Source organism: Olea europaea, chromosome 15 (genome assembly GCF_002742605.1).
Source record: "Olea europaea var. sylvestris chromosome 15, O_europaea_v1, whole genome shotgun sequence".
NCBI lineage: Eukaryota > Viridiplantae > Streptophyta > Magnoliopsida > Lamiales > Oleaceae > Olea > Olea europaea.
In genome coordinates this window covers 31568407-31585492 of record NC_036251.1, presented here as the reverse complement: position 1 = coordinate 31585492, position 17086 = coordinate 31568407, and the positions used below count along the sequence as shown (strand labels likewise).

The 17086-nt window shown below is 31.8% G+C and overlaps 1 protein-coding gene across 1 annotated transcript; it reads right to left on the bottom strand.

The window, feature by feature from the left end:
• Window positions 1–5004: 5004 nt before the first annotated feature.
• LOC111411560 lies at window positions 5005–11110 on the bottom strand. The gene is made up of 3 exons (XM_023042080.1): window positions 10201–11110; window positions 7450–7559; window positions 5005–5064 (listed from the first exon to the last, which is right to left on the bottom strand). Exons 1-3 carry the CDS (start codon window positions 11108–11110, stop codon window positions 5005–5007), a joined length of 1080 nt encoding a protein of 359 aa, XP_022897848.1.
• Window positions 11111–17086: the final 5976 nt, after the last annotated feature.

Below are 17086 nucleotides of genomic sequence, written 5' to 3'. Positions count from 1 at the left end.
TTATCAATTTATTGATCAAAACTTAAAAGTATATATATATATATATATTTTGAGGAGATATTTGGTAACACTTTAAGTCATTTTTTTTAAATCAAAATAAAATAAAATAAAAGGATAATTGATTTGGGGCGTTACAATGGTGGCACTGGAGGCTACGATTTGTGTGATGGCGGCATTGGTGGAAATAGTAGGATTTTGTTGGTTTTGGGATTTTTTTTTGTAGGCGATAGTACAAGTGGATTTACCTGTCGTGCAGGTAGAATTTGGCAATGGTGAGGTGATTAATTTGATAATTTGTGATCGATGAATAATTGTAAACTATAAAAAATTTTAATTTGTGATCGAGAAATAATTTATGATTTATAAAATTTTTGAAATGTGACCGAGAAAAAATTATAACCAATTAATTCCAGAATTTGTAACTAAATTATATGAAATTGTGAACTTAATATATTTAATTAATAAAATATATTTTTAATTTATTATTTCATACTTGCTATCTGTTTCGTACGGGGAGCTACTGCTTTTATTGTTTAGAGACCTTACAATAGAGGTACGAAAATATAATTATTTTATGATCATTTGTACCAACAAGGATCAATTATGACATTCTTGGCTTACTTAGAAGCAATAATTGCTGCATCTTAATCTACCTAATAATAATTCTGCCATTATCCAGCTGACTTTCTTCATTTAAACATCCACTAATAATGTACTGTACTCCAAGTTTCATGCCTTTTCTTTGTGCATTAATTAAAATTTCAAAATTATTTATATAAAACCAATTCGAAATTTAATTATATTGCACGTGCAATTGGGCACTTTCTTTGCCTCAATCACCGTCCATTATCATGATTAAGAGCTTAGAATCAAAGGATTTATTCACTTTAATTATTTCTATTTCCTAAGACGTAGTGACCACTTACCAATAAAGAAAATCATTTCACATTTGTCTTTATTTTTTTATTTTTTATTTTTTTGGTTTAAACATGAGGAATCAGTAATGGCTGCGCCTACTGATTAAATAAAATGGATCAGTTGGGTTTTATTTGTTAATAAAAATTGGCTGAAATAGTGGAATTATTTTGAAGCCGCATGCATTGACAATTAATTTCATTCAATCTTTTTCAATTATTTGTTAAGTACAAGTAAAGAAGTATCTCAACTTCTTCTTCTTCTTCTTCTTCTTTTTTTTTTTAAAAAATTTTTAACTTTTCATGTTCGAAGTATAAATTACTATTTCACATTTTCTTAGTGTTGCTAAATCTTGACTAATTGATCGAAGTAAGTAGCACCTAATCTAAGAACAAACAGTCAATGCGTTCCACTTATTGAATAGGGTTCTATGATGAGTCTGTGACCCCGGAATGAAAAAGACTAGAGAATTGTATGAAAAACAATAGGCCTAAAAAATTGTATGAATTCACATCAATCTTTTTATTGAACGAAATGTTTTAATTAATGTCTTCTATGTTTGTCTATATTTTTGTACCATAGTATGTCTAAGATTAAGAGGAACGCTCTAAAAAATTTCGATGTCGAGCAGATGACTATCTCATACAGAAAAAATTAAAAATTTCCATGAGATTTTGAATGCTATTAAATAGAACATTTTATGATTCATAACAAAGCCAGACACCATAGGGACTCATGTGCTAAGCATCTTCATAGAAAGATAATGAAAATTTATAATGATAATCTCCAAACTATTAAATTTATGCCAATGAGTTTTCAATAATTATTTCTTGAGATTTAGGCTATTAACATTTTTAGTTTCGTAACACTTCTTTTAGTCTTACCAATTTGAAACATCTACGATGGCTATAATTTTCCCCGTAAAGTAAGTGCACAAACAATTTAAAAAAGGCATATACTCACCATATTTTCTTATAAATACACTTTAATTTATAAGAAATAATGTGAGCTCAAAAAAGGTACTATTGATCGTCCCGTGCCAATGGAAAATTTTCGTAGGACATATTCCATTCTATTTATCGTCCCATGCCAATGAAAACTAATGTGAGCCCCAAAAAAGGGTACTACAACATTTTCTCTCGCTTTCCTAGGACATGCCTGGAATTTGTAGTTACTTCTACCCAGGTCGCTAACTGCAAGGAGAGTTTTTTCTTTGTTTAAGGCAACTAGGGGTTTCAACCTAATGACCCCTTGTTGTTATGGCTCGAACCTATGGTGAGTAAGACAAATATTAATTTGTCATTTATCCTTTTGCTTTGAATTTATGTTATCTTATCGTGGTAATATAGTACGGGATAAACCATCTATTCCACTTCGCAATCGTGCTCTTGGGAACATTTGCGCTCTAATAGCTTTTATCCTTAATTTGTCTCCTAAAGTCCTCTAAGCCGAAAATAGCTTAATCGTTTTAATTCAAACTTTTAATATGCTGGAGTTCAAACTACCATAGGTTAGTTTATGCTTTGGACATTTTTGTTTCTAATTTAGCCTGAAACAGAATTGATTTTTCCTTCGATATAAAGGCATGTTGATTTTTCCACACACACAATTTTTTCTCTCATTTTTTATCCTTGTAAATGTTAAAAAGTCGACCAAAATGGAAGGCCAAACCGTGTGTTACCGTGATGGTAAACGAAATGAATTATTTTAAATAAAAAGTACGCCGGAGAAATTTTCCCAATCTCCGATTCGATGTGTTCTTCACTATGGTATACAACGTTGTTTGATTTTTTAAGGATAGAGTTTTATTTCATAGTAACTTTTCTTAAGATTAAGATTATTGTCACATCAACAATTTGAAGGCTAGAGACTTTAAGGAAGTCTTCACGAACGTCATCTTCCATCCCTAGGATGGCGCTCGACGAAGTCTAATTGAATTAAGAAAGTAGAGTCATATAAAAAACCCCAACTACGAGAGAATTTGGCAATATGATTTAAGTCTTCAAGTCTACGTGAATTTAGAATGCTCGAGTTGTATATATAATCACGTTTCTATGAGACAATTATTGATTAACGACTAGCCTCGACGCGACGTTTGATTTTATTCTTTAGTGCACTAAGAAATTATTGTGCCGTGTTTTAATTTTCAAAAACTAGACCGTGTGTATAACTACCACAAAACACCATTTAGAAGACCAAGACCTTAAACAAATACTACGGAACCTTTCCAAGTCATTGGAATATAGTATAAATTTCTCTAACTGCCTTTTGAATTGTCTCAAGTTCATTTCATTACATTTAAGTGCAAGTTTCACAAGAAACCCAAGTACAGAAGAAACATTTGGTAATTCTATGGGGAAGTATTGCTGTGAATCCGACGATGGTGGACTTAGCATTAACGGATTTCTCGTAGTGATTTTTCTTGTGGTGATGCTGATGTATCTTTGCAATTCACCTCCAAGAGGACGACGCGTTGCTTATGTCTATCGTTGTTGTTGACTGGTGTAGCTCTTTCCATTTATTTTGAATCCTCTACCTTCATGGTAGGACTTCAACGACTTGTAGCAATTGCTGATGGCCCATGGAGAATTTCACTTGAATTGATGAATTTAAGGGTGTATTTGATTAACTTTATTTCTGATGAAAAAATATCATTATTTCTATCAAAATTTCTATTTTTGAGATGATCGATTGACATTTTATTCCATGTTTTCCTCAAAAACAAGAAAAACATTTTCTTTATGGGAGGCATGTTGATGCGAAACCTTCTAAGCACAAAATTGATTTCTTCGCCTAAGGATTTAAATTCCGACAGCCTTGGGGTTTTGACTGTACAACCTATCTCCCCACAAGGGTCTAGGGATCGAAATCTCCTATTGGCGATTCTTTAATTCTTTAATCAGTGTATATGAATTTGAAGAATGAATTTAATAATTAATTGAGTAATTTCTAAAATAAATAAATGTATTATGTATTAACATAAAGTATGGAATTAAACTCTATATTAATTTACTAATTTTGAAAATGAAGTGCAGATTAACTCGAGAATTAATTTACACCTAAATTATTTGAATAACCTCGAAAATTGAACTTGAAGAATTAATCTAAACCTAAATTAACTGAATGAGACAAAAGGGTAATATTGCAATAATTTAAATATAACTAGGTATAATTGTCCAAGAATTGATTTTCAAAGGGTAATTAGCACAAAAGATCCCTAAATTTAAATGTTATTGTGCAAAACGTTTCTACCTTTAATTTTTTGACATTTTCACCCTAGTCTTTCGCATTTCATTGCGTAAAAAGTCATTTTCATCCATTTTTTCAAGCTCTTATTCAAATAAAACAAAAGGAAAAAATGAACTACCAACTGTAACCATAGTTCTTAAGTTTTTAAAAAAATACAAAGAAATTATAAATTTTCCATCACAACCTACCAAGCTGTCACATATAGATCCACATAGCACCGCCTTTCGGCCACCATACCCACCAGACTCCACCACCATCGACCTTGCCTCACCACTCACCATCCTCTCACACACGAATTTGAAAAATTGGACCACTTAGGACCCACCAATTTTGGCCAAAAAAACAACTCTCGCCATGCATCGCGCCCATAGAGAGTTTTGGACTAAAAATTGAAACGTTTGAGGGGATAATTTGTTTAATTAGATTCATACCCATTATCGTTTGGATTTGTTGATGGTTCAATTGATGTCATTTGGAGATTTAGTGTTGTGGGGTGCATGAATTGAAGAAAAAGAGTTTGGCAAAATAGACGTTGCCACAATCGAATGTTCTAGAATTACAACAAAATGATTTGGGGCAGTTTTAATTGATGTGAGGCCATGTATAGGTTCGTCGAGGTGAGGGTAACCGTCAGTGGTGTTGCGCGACCATGGGTGGCGCCGAAAGAAGGATTGCCATGAAGGGTTGTATACAACAGTTTGGTATTTTGAGCTATAAATGTGGTTGTTTCGGACAGATTGGTGACCAATGTCGTGGGGGAGGATGTTGGGGAGAGTGAGGCGAGGCTGGTAGTGGTGGAGTCCGATGGGTGTTGTGGCTGAAAGGTGATGCTGTGCAGATCTATAGGTGGCGGCTTGGTAGGGTTGTGAAAGATATGGTAGTGAAGAATTTATGACTTATCTGTAATGTTTTGAAAAATTAAGGATTATGATTGCAATTAGTTATTTATTTTTCTTTTCTTTTCCTTTTGTTTTATTTGAATAGGAGGGTACAATCGTGATTTTATTAAAGAAATGGATGAAAAGGACATTCTGTGCAATGAAATGTGAAAGGTAGAAATGAAAATGTCAAAAAATGAAAGACATGGATATTTTGCACAATAATATTGAAATGTTGGAACCTTCGTGCTAATTACCCATTCTCAAATTATGCAACTTTTAATAATATAATATATTATTATAACTATAGATGTTAGAAACCTACTATTATAAAAATATAATTGTTTGCTCATTAGAAATTATCAAATGGACTGAACCATATTTAATTCATACGAATGGATTGCATATGCATCGAGTTGGCAATATAAAGGCTTTTCGATTATATGAAGGGTTAAATGCACCGTGAGTGATTCAACTTTGAACGGTGTTATATCTGGGTACTTATTTTCAATTTGTTGTAATTAGATTACACATCTTCAATTTGCTTAAATTGGCCGCTCATTTTTAATTCGGTACAATCTGATCAATCAACTTCAATTCGCTTCCAAATCTCGTCATCCTGTCAACTATATCATTAGTTTAACCATGAAATATGTTGACCTTAATGTTTAAGTAACACATGACTATCATGTAAGTTCGTGTCACAACAATACACACAGACGAATTGATGCAATATTTTATTTTTAAAGTAAATTGATACAAGTTATTACGGCATGTTGATTGAGTCGGACCTTGCAGACGATCAAAATCCATTTCCCAACGATGACAATCTAATCAATGTATAGGTTATGAAATTTGAATATAAAAATAAACTCGTACGATTCGAAATAATAGCAGCAAAAGAGAAGTTATAATAGTAGAATAATGTAGATGTCATTTATAATCAATTAATTCAACACAAAAAGTAATTAATTAAGTGAACTGTGAATTTAAATGGAGGATAGGTGTTATTATTTAAGGGAATATAAGTAGATATTAAGGAGTACCTAAATTATAGGAGTCATTTATGATTATGTAACTATAGTATAGTATAGTATAGTATAGTATAGTGTAGGTCCCTATAAGTAAGTTTACTTTGTACACTACAATTAAAAGTTATGTAGGTAGAGAGTATTGAATGAGCACTATAATGAATATTGACCTTTTATTTTTTCTTTTGTAATATGGTCACCTACTTTACCAATGTCAAAATGGCACAACTGATATTACATTGAATTAGACATGAAAAGACTAAAAGCCCCATATTTGGTGTAAATTACATTTTGAAATACAAGATTGATGGAGAATGTGTTATTGAAAAAAAGAAAAAAGAAAAAAGAAAAGATTTTAAATTTGGATGTAATATGATTTTATGGGGATCAAAGAGGGGTTAAGAACGAATAGCATGTGACATTATTGGTCATTTTCACTTTAAATCTTATCCGTAATTCTCAAACTTAAGTATATACACAGATACAAACACCAGCATATATAATACGAGTACAGTCCTATTCAAAACTTATTTTCATGGGTTAAACCCTGATCTCCCTATTATATTATATTATATCTGATTATATTTCATTACATTATTTAATAATATTCTCCATAAGATGACCTTATTAAAAACAATCGCGAAAATTAAAAAATAAATACACAGAGACAGATTCTAAACCATCAGAATAAACCATTTCTGACTAAGTCATACTCCCTCCATCCCATTTATATATATTTGTTTTGTTTTTAACAATGATTAAGAAATCTTATTTAATATTATTGAAAAAGCAATTTTTGTCAATAATTTTCCTAGTTTATCCTTATTATATTTGTACAATTTCAAAATTAAGTGAAAAAAATTGATTATAATTAGACAAATTAGATAAGGATCTATTAGTAAACAAACAAAATAAAACTAGCTTACTAATAAAATTTAAAAAATATATATATATAATAGAAATAAGAAAATAAGGAAAGTAAGTTTATATAAATGGGGCGGAGGAGGGAGTAGATCATTTTAAACAAAACACCTCATAAGCTTGACTATTAATTAAAATTAGAACAGAATACCTATTTCTTCACTATTTGAGAAAAACTATCGAATTAGGCATCATTAATTAAATAATAATGCTCATTTGATCAGTGTTTTAATTATTCACAAATCATCCATTTGCATTGACATGATTCTCATCATTAAACTAAAAGGCATGCTTTGTACATTGAAGCGAACAAATTAAATAAGAAAAATAGACAAACATATCACATATTTCTTTTTTCTCAATCATGTCGAGTCCAACACACTCAATACGACCCACCTATCCAAATGGATCATTCTAATGATTCAAAACCGTTAAAATAAGACGATTTCACTCACCTTTGTACCTCCAAGTATGGTTATTACATAATTTACAATCATTCGTAACAAAGAGAACACATAAATCATATCATCATAAATGATCACGTAAAATTTCCAAACGTTGTATTCTAGAAAAGTAGTACAAGATAAAATATGACAACATTTTGTCAAATTTTAGTGTGAACCCTTCGATGCCAAGAATGCCAATTAATGATCCCACAAGAAAAAGAATTATATCTAGCTTTGAGTTGGGTTCAAGTGGATCCCCCTTGTGGAAAGTTCAAATTCGACATAAAAATCCCGAGCTCCAGAAGAATCGAATTTTAATTTTTGTAATTAAATTAATTAGATTTTTCGGATTTTTTTTTTCAATACGTAAATAATTGGAACCAAGAATTTTATTTTGAACAATGTGAATTGAGTCTTTGACAAAAGTTTCAAGTTTAAGTACTCTTTCCAAATGGCGGATAATTTCCTCTATTTTAAGTTAATTTTCAATTTCATTGTTTTTATTAGGAGTGTAAGCAACTCGATTAGACCGATTTTTGACAAATTCTCAAAAGAAAACATTTTAAACAATTTAAAAAAAAATCAAACCATTTAAAACCATTTAAAACAATTTGAAATTTTCTTCACATAAACCAGATGATTTTGTTTGATTTTAAGCCGTGATTTGATAGTATATTTTTTCTTCTTGTTCATTTTAGTGTCACTACTTCAATGATTATAAATAATTTTCATCAAATTATCCATTTTTATGTCAGAATTTTAATAGTTATATTTTGTTTTGGAGGTAAAGATTGTGATTCATCAATCTGAGTTAGAAAAAAAAATTATTATTTTAACTCTGGATAGTTATTGAAAAAGTCTAGAAGGTTTAAAAAAATAAAAAACAAAAAATAAAGATGGTTGGGCTCATGGGTCAAGCTTGGCTCGGCCCACAAGCCACGAGTTCAAAGGCCAAGCGCTTGATAGACGAGTCAAGCTTGAGGGTAATGAGGTCGAGCACTCAACCCATTGACTGCTTTGATATCTTGTTGTACCCCCTCATTTAGAAGTTGATATTGTTAGACTTTACATAAATTTATTAATTAAAATTTTATTTCAACATCATATCGATATGTCATAATCTTTGTTACAAATTACTGATAAACTGGACTTCCCAAATTTCCAAATATGGTAACTCAATGGTACTTTTTTCTTTACCCCTAATAATGTTCAACGCTATCTTACAATTAACAAACGAAAGAAGAAAACGAAGAACAAGTAAGTGAAAAAGTCATTAAATGTGAGTTGTCACCGTAAACATAAACCTAAATAGGTTCTAAATAGGATCATATTATTTGATACTTTGATACCAATAAATGGAAACATTTCGGCGTTTTCAAAATTGAAAATTCAAATCAATCTTTAAAAAAATCGGACATTGTTAGCGGAGCTACACTTTGTGGAGCGATGATAACCTGCTCTAATCGGATAATATGTATCTCATTGGTGAAAAGTATTATGGATACTCAACATTTCGACAAAAGTGCGCATATTCATTTGGCGCAACGTCATCTCAATGTAGATATGAGGTTGTCACATATGTGGACAAATGAAATCGAATTCTCACACTCTTTTCAACTGTTATGTGACCAAATTTGTGAGGAATAAGGGCTAGTTCGTTGGATATTGTTAAGCCGTGTTTCAAAGATTGTTCGTCTGAATCAGATGTGCTATTAGGAAACTTGTGAAAATGGCAGGTTCAGGTCTACGTTAATACGACACCGTCTCTCTTCTATGCCCCCACGCCCACTAATGGCAAGATTTAAGATACTACCTACCTGCATACAGTGATTGTACCGTACCACTCCCACCAGCAATTTACAAGTCAGGTCATGCAATAAATACCATCTGACCTTGAAATTAATCACCCTCAGTAGTCTCCCAAAATTAAAGGCTCAAACCAAATGGGGATAGATTTTACATTCTCCAATTTTTTTTATTTTGTTAATTTTTTTTTATTATTATTATTTTTTTTGCGTCGAGTTGGTTTGAAATTATATCCTATATTTTCACGTTAACGTGGTCTCTCGCAACCTTACGATTATTAACATAAAATAAAAACCAATTCAACCCCGATTCTATCCAGATCGATCTATACACAACTCGACTGATTCTTGTACCATGGTTGTCCTTACGGAATTCCCGACAACAAGTGGACATGCATCATTCGATATTAGTTATCCAAATCAATAATGAGACACAAAGTGGGCAAATCAAACAACCATGTAATGCAATGAATTCATTACTAGGATTGAAATACAACAATGTTTAATGTGCATATAATTTCAATTTCGATCACATCAAATGGTCAACCTAACAAGTCCCACTACAATCACCCATCATAATTCACAAACCAATAACTTTTAATGGGCGACAAATGGATCATCCACCAAGTGCACCACGCCACACCGCACTAAATACAAGGGCATTTATGTAATTTCAAACAACTCAAATGTCACATTACTGAGCCTGTATCATAGGGAATGATCTATAAATTAAAAAATATATATATATTTATTTGTTTTTAATGCTTTTTTAATTTAAATTGATAATACAAAAGAACAGAGTGATGTATTAGAACCGTAAACTACGGGCAAAATGGTCTTTTCAGCATGGAAGCATGTCTTAATCGGCGATAAGTGTCAAATGTCAACGGTCATGGCGATTAATTGTTAGAATTGTACCTCCCGAAATCGGCGAGTTTACGTGACCGATTCTTACCAAACGACGCCGCAGTGGACAGATATGGCTTTGCTCGAACCCTTGTCTCTCCGCTTGCACCAGCGACAACCATCTCCGATGGCACTCCCATCTGATTCCAGTGCCGGTTTGGGCTGGCGCGGACCAATGGACTCAAGCAAAACGCCATGTGCGACACATTTCTGCTATGCCCTTGCCTTCCTCCGCCGCGTCGCATCGCCGGCGTCTTCCGTGGCGTTTGCTTCCACCCTTGAGAAGACTCCGATGAGTAGCCACTCGATCCTCCATGGCAATGCTCGTCCTCCTCGGAATACCTCACAGGCGACATTCCCCGATCTCGAATCCGGCAGGTCCTCCGTTGAGCACATATTGCATTTTCATCAAGCGAAAACGTCCGAATCTGCTTTTTCCTCCGACCGGGAAAAATGTTAGAAAACCATGAAGGTGAAGCATTACAAGAATCCCGAGAATTCAATTGACCCGGAACCGCACGATCCGAAATCTGACTCGAATTCAAGTCGGGTTTTTCCGATTTGGATCTAAATAGACCCGTAAAAAGAGAAGAAAATCTTCCACTTGCACGCTTCTTCTTGCCGCTGGTACTATCAACAACTGTTATAGATCCAGTAGGCCCCACCTGAGGAGTACTGAAGAACCGTTGGTCGTGGCCATGGATTTGCCACGTGGTGGCGGCGGCCGCTGTGGTGTCGGATTTCCGGTGAGATATATACGGCGAAACTGACCGAGGAAAAGCAAGATGGGGTGGTTGTGCATCAAATTTCAAGCGATCTTCTCGGTCTCGGGTATGGGTCTGTTTCTGAGCCAGGGCTTGCTCCTGTGCCGCTATAACGGAGAACAGCCGTTCCCGGAGGCAGGAGGCGCAGACGCCGACGCTGCTACTCAGGTCCGCCGGATGCTTCTTGCACCTCATTTACTGTTATAAAATTGTAAATACTTCCCTGCACCTATCTATCTGTGTATAGATTCTATATATTCATGAATATATGCAAGAATTTCATGGAAATGGGGTGACGGGATGAAGCATTTTCTGTGGCGTGTATTTTCCTCTGTGCGTGTGTGTGTCGTGATCTGATGAGGATTACAAAGAAGAGGTTATGTTGTCTTCTTCTTCTTCGCACTTTTTATAGAGAGAAATTGAAGAGAATTGAGAGTGTGTGTGCGCAGTTTAGATGGGACTGGGGCTTTTATGGAAGGATTTTGTACAGAAAATTTATTCTTTTTTACTTTAATTTATAAGAGAGGAAAATCCCTTCCAAAAAAAAGGAGATGGGGGTGGAATACTTCTGTACATTTGGTCTACCTGCATCGAGCCAATGACATAGCGTGAAAAATAAGGAAATTCCTCCAAATTCTATCTACGTGACTTTGCTACAAATTTCAATATTACCTATTTTCACCTTATTTAGATATGGAGGAATTTCTTTTGGAGTTGCTGGAAATTTCAAAACGTGCGAATTTTTCCAAATATTTTGGGTCATTTGAATATCACCCTATCAGAAACTTTGACTCTCGCCTTAAGAAATTTGAGTCGATGTAGATTCCGACAAGGACGACACTAAGAGTTAATTCAACCATTTGTAAAAATTGAACAATATCGCCATCGAGTTGCTTGAAATTAAATGTGGACATAGCCGTGAAATGTGGAATGGAACATGACGGGGTCAGAGGTATGTGTAGGATGATATGGAACTATCTATGACTATTTTCATTTTTTTCATTTTTTTAATCAAAAATGTAAACTTTTTTCGTCTAGAATGTTTCAAATATCAGACAAACTTGAAGTGGTGTTTCCTAATAATTCTTTAACTTGCAAATCAAAATAGGAAGTAAACATTGAGGGTTATGTTGGTACAAATATATTGATGTGTTTTTAGGTTACCACAATTGGATATCTTTTCGACTATAAACATTTTTTATAGTTGAAGAATGGCCTTGGTTTTGTATGAAGTACTTCTTGGCTTGATTGGCCTCTCTTTTTGTCATGCTTCCTTTATCAAAATGTTCTCTTTACATGAAAGGGGAAATTATTCTTCTTTGATAGACCTTTACTTGGTCGAGTGGTTATTGGGCATTGATGGTAACATGAGATGAAGGTGCTTACTTTTTAATCCTCGCGATGGAAACTCAAACAATTTGGGAGATTTAGGCAAATTTCCCAAGAAAAGCTTTCAAAAACAATAAATTTTGAAGTTATTGGAGCAAATTATCATAGAAAGGAATTTTGTCGATAATCGCTAATGGCATAACCATTAACATTCTTATTGAAATTTGTATATGTTGGTGATTCAGATGGAATTATTGATGCCGATTTCATTATTAATCATTGATTTGCCTTCTTTAGATATTACTTACGTCAATGTCGTCGACGATGATTTTGAGAATAACCAATGGTGTTATAGTCTCCAATAGAAAGTTGTTGCAATCACTCATCAAATTTATTTTTGACTTATTTTATTGACAGTTAAGTTATAATACCTTTTTATTCTTTTATTCTTTCCTTATAATATTAACGATTCATAGATTTTGTCTATTGAGTTTTTTAATGTTACAAAAAAATGGAGAAAGAACAAGAGGAAAATTTTGTCTTGGGATGACACTTTTTTATATAAATCAAAATTGCTATATATTTGTTTTGTTCCTGTTTACATTCGATGATTGTAAGAGCTACATCAACTTTCTAGTTTGGGATGCTTCAATTTGTCGATAACTCTTTGATTCTCAACTCATACAATCATGTTATTTGTACAATTTATTTTAGAACTTGGTTTACAATGCATGAACTGGCAAACATCACATCCTTTTATTTGAAAAATTGTTTTTAAATCAAGGGTCAGGATTTTCTCTGCACACTTGTTGTCAACTTAGTTGTGCATAAACATTGTACAAGTGACTTTATTCCAATTCGTAATGAAAAAGTTTAAAATAAATGTAATATCCTAGTACAAATATATTGATGTGTTTCTAGATTACCACAATGGGTCCTTTTATATTCGGACAATGGTCCTGGTGGTATGAAGTACTTCTTAGCTTGATATAAATATTTCTTTGGTCACAATCTTTGTAACCAAGAGATAGTCCATGCAAGTGGAATGGGGAATTTAATCCTATTCGATTGGCTGTTACTTGTTGGAGTAGTTTATAAGGCGTCGATCACTGGCTCGATTGTAGGTAGGTTCTTGCTTTTTTTTTCTTTTTTAACAGAATTTTTACAGACAATGGCGTGACCAAATATAAATGAACTATTTATTTTCTTTTTTTTTCTTTTTTTCCATCTTCAAATGATGTCGTGTCATGTATTATCTGTAAAGATTTTCTGTCAAAAAATTTTGTACTTATAACATGATTCGTTCAAGCTTTTGGTCTAGTTCCCAATGATCAAACATAAACGTCCACTATGCTTTGATTAAATAATAATTGAATAAGATTTTTCGTATACTCAACAGCAAGTGGAGTTTAGTTCATAATAAATTAAGCTAAATTTATTTATATTCAATTTTAAATTAAGTCTCGACTTGGTAGAAATTAAAATTTTAAATTTTAATCTAAGTTAAAATCAAAAATTAATTTTAACTATATATTTCATAGAATTCACAATTTTTTGGTAACATATTTTATCAACTTTTATCAAAATTTACTAAAAATTGCTTTATATTCAACCAAACAGGAACTAAATATGAACCTCAACAAATATGGATTAAATTCGTTTTCTACATCAAAGGTTTAAAGTGTATACAATTTTTATGGGGAGAAGCAAAAGTCGGAATCATGTGGTGATGAGGGAATAAATTAGCAATTCTTCCTCTAACTATTATTATTATTATTATTATTATTATTTTTGTTCCTTAATAGGGATCATTGTCTTTCAGAAATAATCTTTCAACGTCTAAACACAAAATGGAAGGGTAATTAGCGCATAAGATTCTTACCTTTAAATATTATTGTGTAAAACATTAATCTTTTTTATTTTTGACATTTTCACCCTTATTTACATTTTTGATCGCGCAAATTGTCCTTCCATCCATTTCCTGTCAATTTCTCCGTTAAGTGAACACCTATAATCAATTTTCTTTTCAAAATGATAAGAGTAATATTGTCTTAAAAAATTTGCCCATTTCTTCAATCTTCCCTTATGCGTGCATAGTTTCCTTGTTATTTCTCTTCAATAGTTTTTTTTTCCTTTCTTGCGAAAAGTACCTGAAGAGCAACAACATCAACAATTATAGTAAAGAAGACGATCGGAACAAAGATACTTCTTTACCTTTTACTTTGGATTCAAGATTCATTCAAATCCTCAGAAATGTTCAAGGGTACGTGTTTAATTTGTACACAATAGATTTGACGATAAAGTCAATAATTAACAACCAATTCTTATAAAACCCAAAATTTTGTTATCGAAGGAAATCTCATTTCCCACGTGGTCAAGTGTTTCTTCTATTTTGGTTCAGATTTGAATAGCAATTTGGAAAATAATAATGAAAAATCAAATGGAATTTAATTTAAGAATTGCATGAATTTTGATCTGGAGATTAATTTACACAAGGAATCTGTGTAAGCATAAGGGAAAAAAATGGGCAAATTTTTTAAGACGATATTACCCTTCCATTTTGAAAATAAAATTGATTATGGGTATTCACTTAACGGAGAAATTAGCAGAAAATGGACGGAAGAACGGTTTGCGCAATCAAAGATGTAATAAAGGATGAAAAATGTCGAAAAATAGAAGATATGAACGTTTTGGATAATAGTATTGAAAGGAATAGACATTATTTGTTAATTACTCCAAAATGGTACTATAATTTTTTTTTTTTAAAATGTGAAATAAACTCAAATCGAGTATAAAGGCATGCTTGTAGCATTAAGTTCGGCTTGTGATCACCACAGCGACATGGTGTACGGGCACCCGTTCTACAGAATAAGATTTTTGTGGGCTAAAATTTTGCCACGCTGATTGCTAATGACGTGTACAGAATCATTTTTATTTAATTTGAACAAAAAAACGATAAATTGACAGCTATGTTTACCAAAGTATTCAATTTTTTATTTTTATTTTTTTAAATTTTGAATTTGAAGCTTTAATTGAGATTAATGAATTATTATTAAAATGTAAATTCTGAGCTGGGCTTATCTCATGGGTTTAAATTTTTTAGCTTTTTTTAATTATTTCATATCACTCTCTCTCTCTCTGGATTAATTATTATTTTTTAATTTCTGTAGACTTTGTGTTTACTTATATTAATCATGCACCTTTTTAAATCATTACTAATTTTATGTTTGTCAACGGTCAATGCTCTGTGAATTTTCTTAAGATCAAATGTAAAAGTTTTTGGGAGAAATTACATCCGAGGTCCTCGATTTATGCAAATTTTGTATTTAAAACTCCAAACTCCAATCTACCTCTTGTTCTTATTTTTCATCGTTTTAAAGATTAACAAAGTCAAATTTTATTGAATGAACGAACGTATTCTTATTTTTAATTAAAATAGAAAATAAAAAAATATGTATGAAATGTTAGAATTTATTAATTACAATGATTTTATGAATTTTACTCCAAGAAAAAAAATTTGACGAAAACAAGATTCAACTACTCGATTTCTGCGGAGGTAAATCTTTGCATGATTCGCAAACAAAATTGTTAAAGAATTGCCATGTCTTGTGTAGCATTTTCTTTCACAACAAATGCTACATAAATAAATATTTAATAAATTTTTTATTTACTTATAAATAAGTGAACACTTTTAAAATTAAGTGAATGGTTTGTTTTTGGAAGCCAAGAACAATAGAAACTTGATGGGATAGTTTGTTTGCTCCATTAAAGCACAAGGCATTTTTAAAAGGTAGACCCCCACATTTCTTCATGAAATGGTAAGTAGAAATTTGTATATGTTAGCGAGAAAGATATTTTAGTTCTTGTTTGATAGTAATCAAAAATCAAAATTCAAATTTCAATCTAAATCAATATTAATAATTAATTTTAACTATGTATTTATGGGATTCACAATTTTTTAACCACATATTTCATCAAACTTCACTAAAAATTTAATTTTAATTCCCATCAAATAGGGGTTTAAAATAAGTTGTCTCACGTCGGTCGATCTTATATTCAATTGAGTGTAAGTTTCATGGGGCGCACTTCACTTTCTTATCTTTTCTTTCCTATGCTTGATTGGCCATTTTTCCATGGAAAATTCTATTTTCCACCAATTTTGTGTGTTTGATAACAAAAGTTTTCCATGGAACTCGTTTTCATCTTTTCACCACATATGTGCATTTTCCATGATTTGGTGGAAAATTAGGGTGTGTTTGATAGGGTGGAAATTTCATGGAAAATAAAATTGCAATTCCATCTTTTCATTTTTTTAGTGTTTGATTGGCAAAAATTTCCATGGAATTCAATTTATATTTTCATGCCACATAGACATTTTTCATGTTTTGGAGGAAAATGAATTCTCACCAAAATGGTGAGAATCAATTTTCCAGGATTAGTGTAGCATTTTTTTTTTTTTTTTGTGGTAATGAAATTTTTTTTTAAGAATTATTGTAAAAATATATATATTTCCCTTAATTGGAAATTTCCATGTAAAACAAAGCCAAACGAACACTAAAATATGAATTTTTTTTTTTTGTAATGGAAACAAATTTCATCCCAATATCAGTAAAATCTATCTCTTTAATTGATAATTTTCATGTAAAACAAAGTCAAACGAACATTAAAAACACTTTTATTTAAACATTGTCCACGTGAAAAATTATATCAATCAAATACAATAATTTACAATTCCTAATAAAATAATTTCTAAGCAATTCAATCCCTAGAATTCGTTTTCTTTCCATCTAAATTCCATCTTTGCAATCAAATGGACCCTTAATTTTTTTTAGCTTTTTTTTT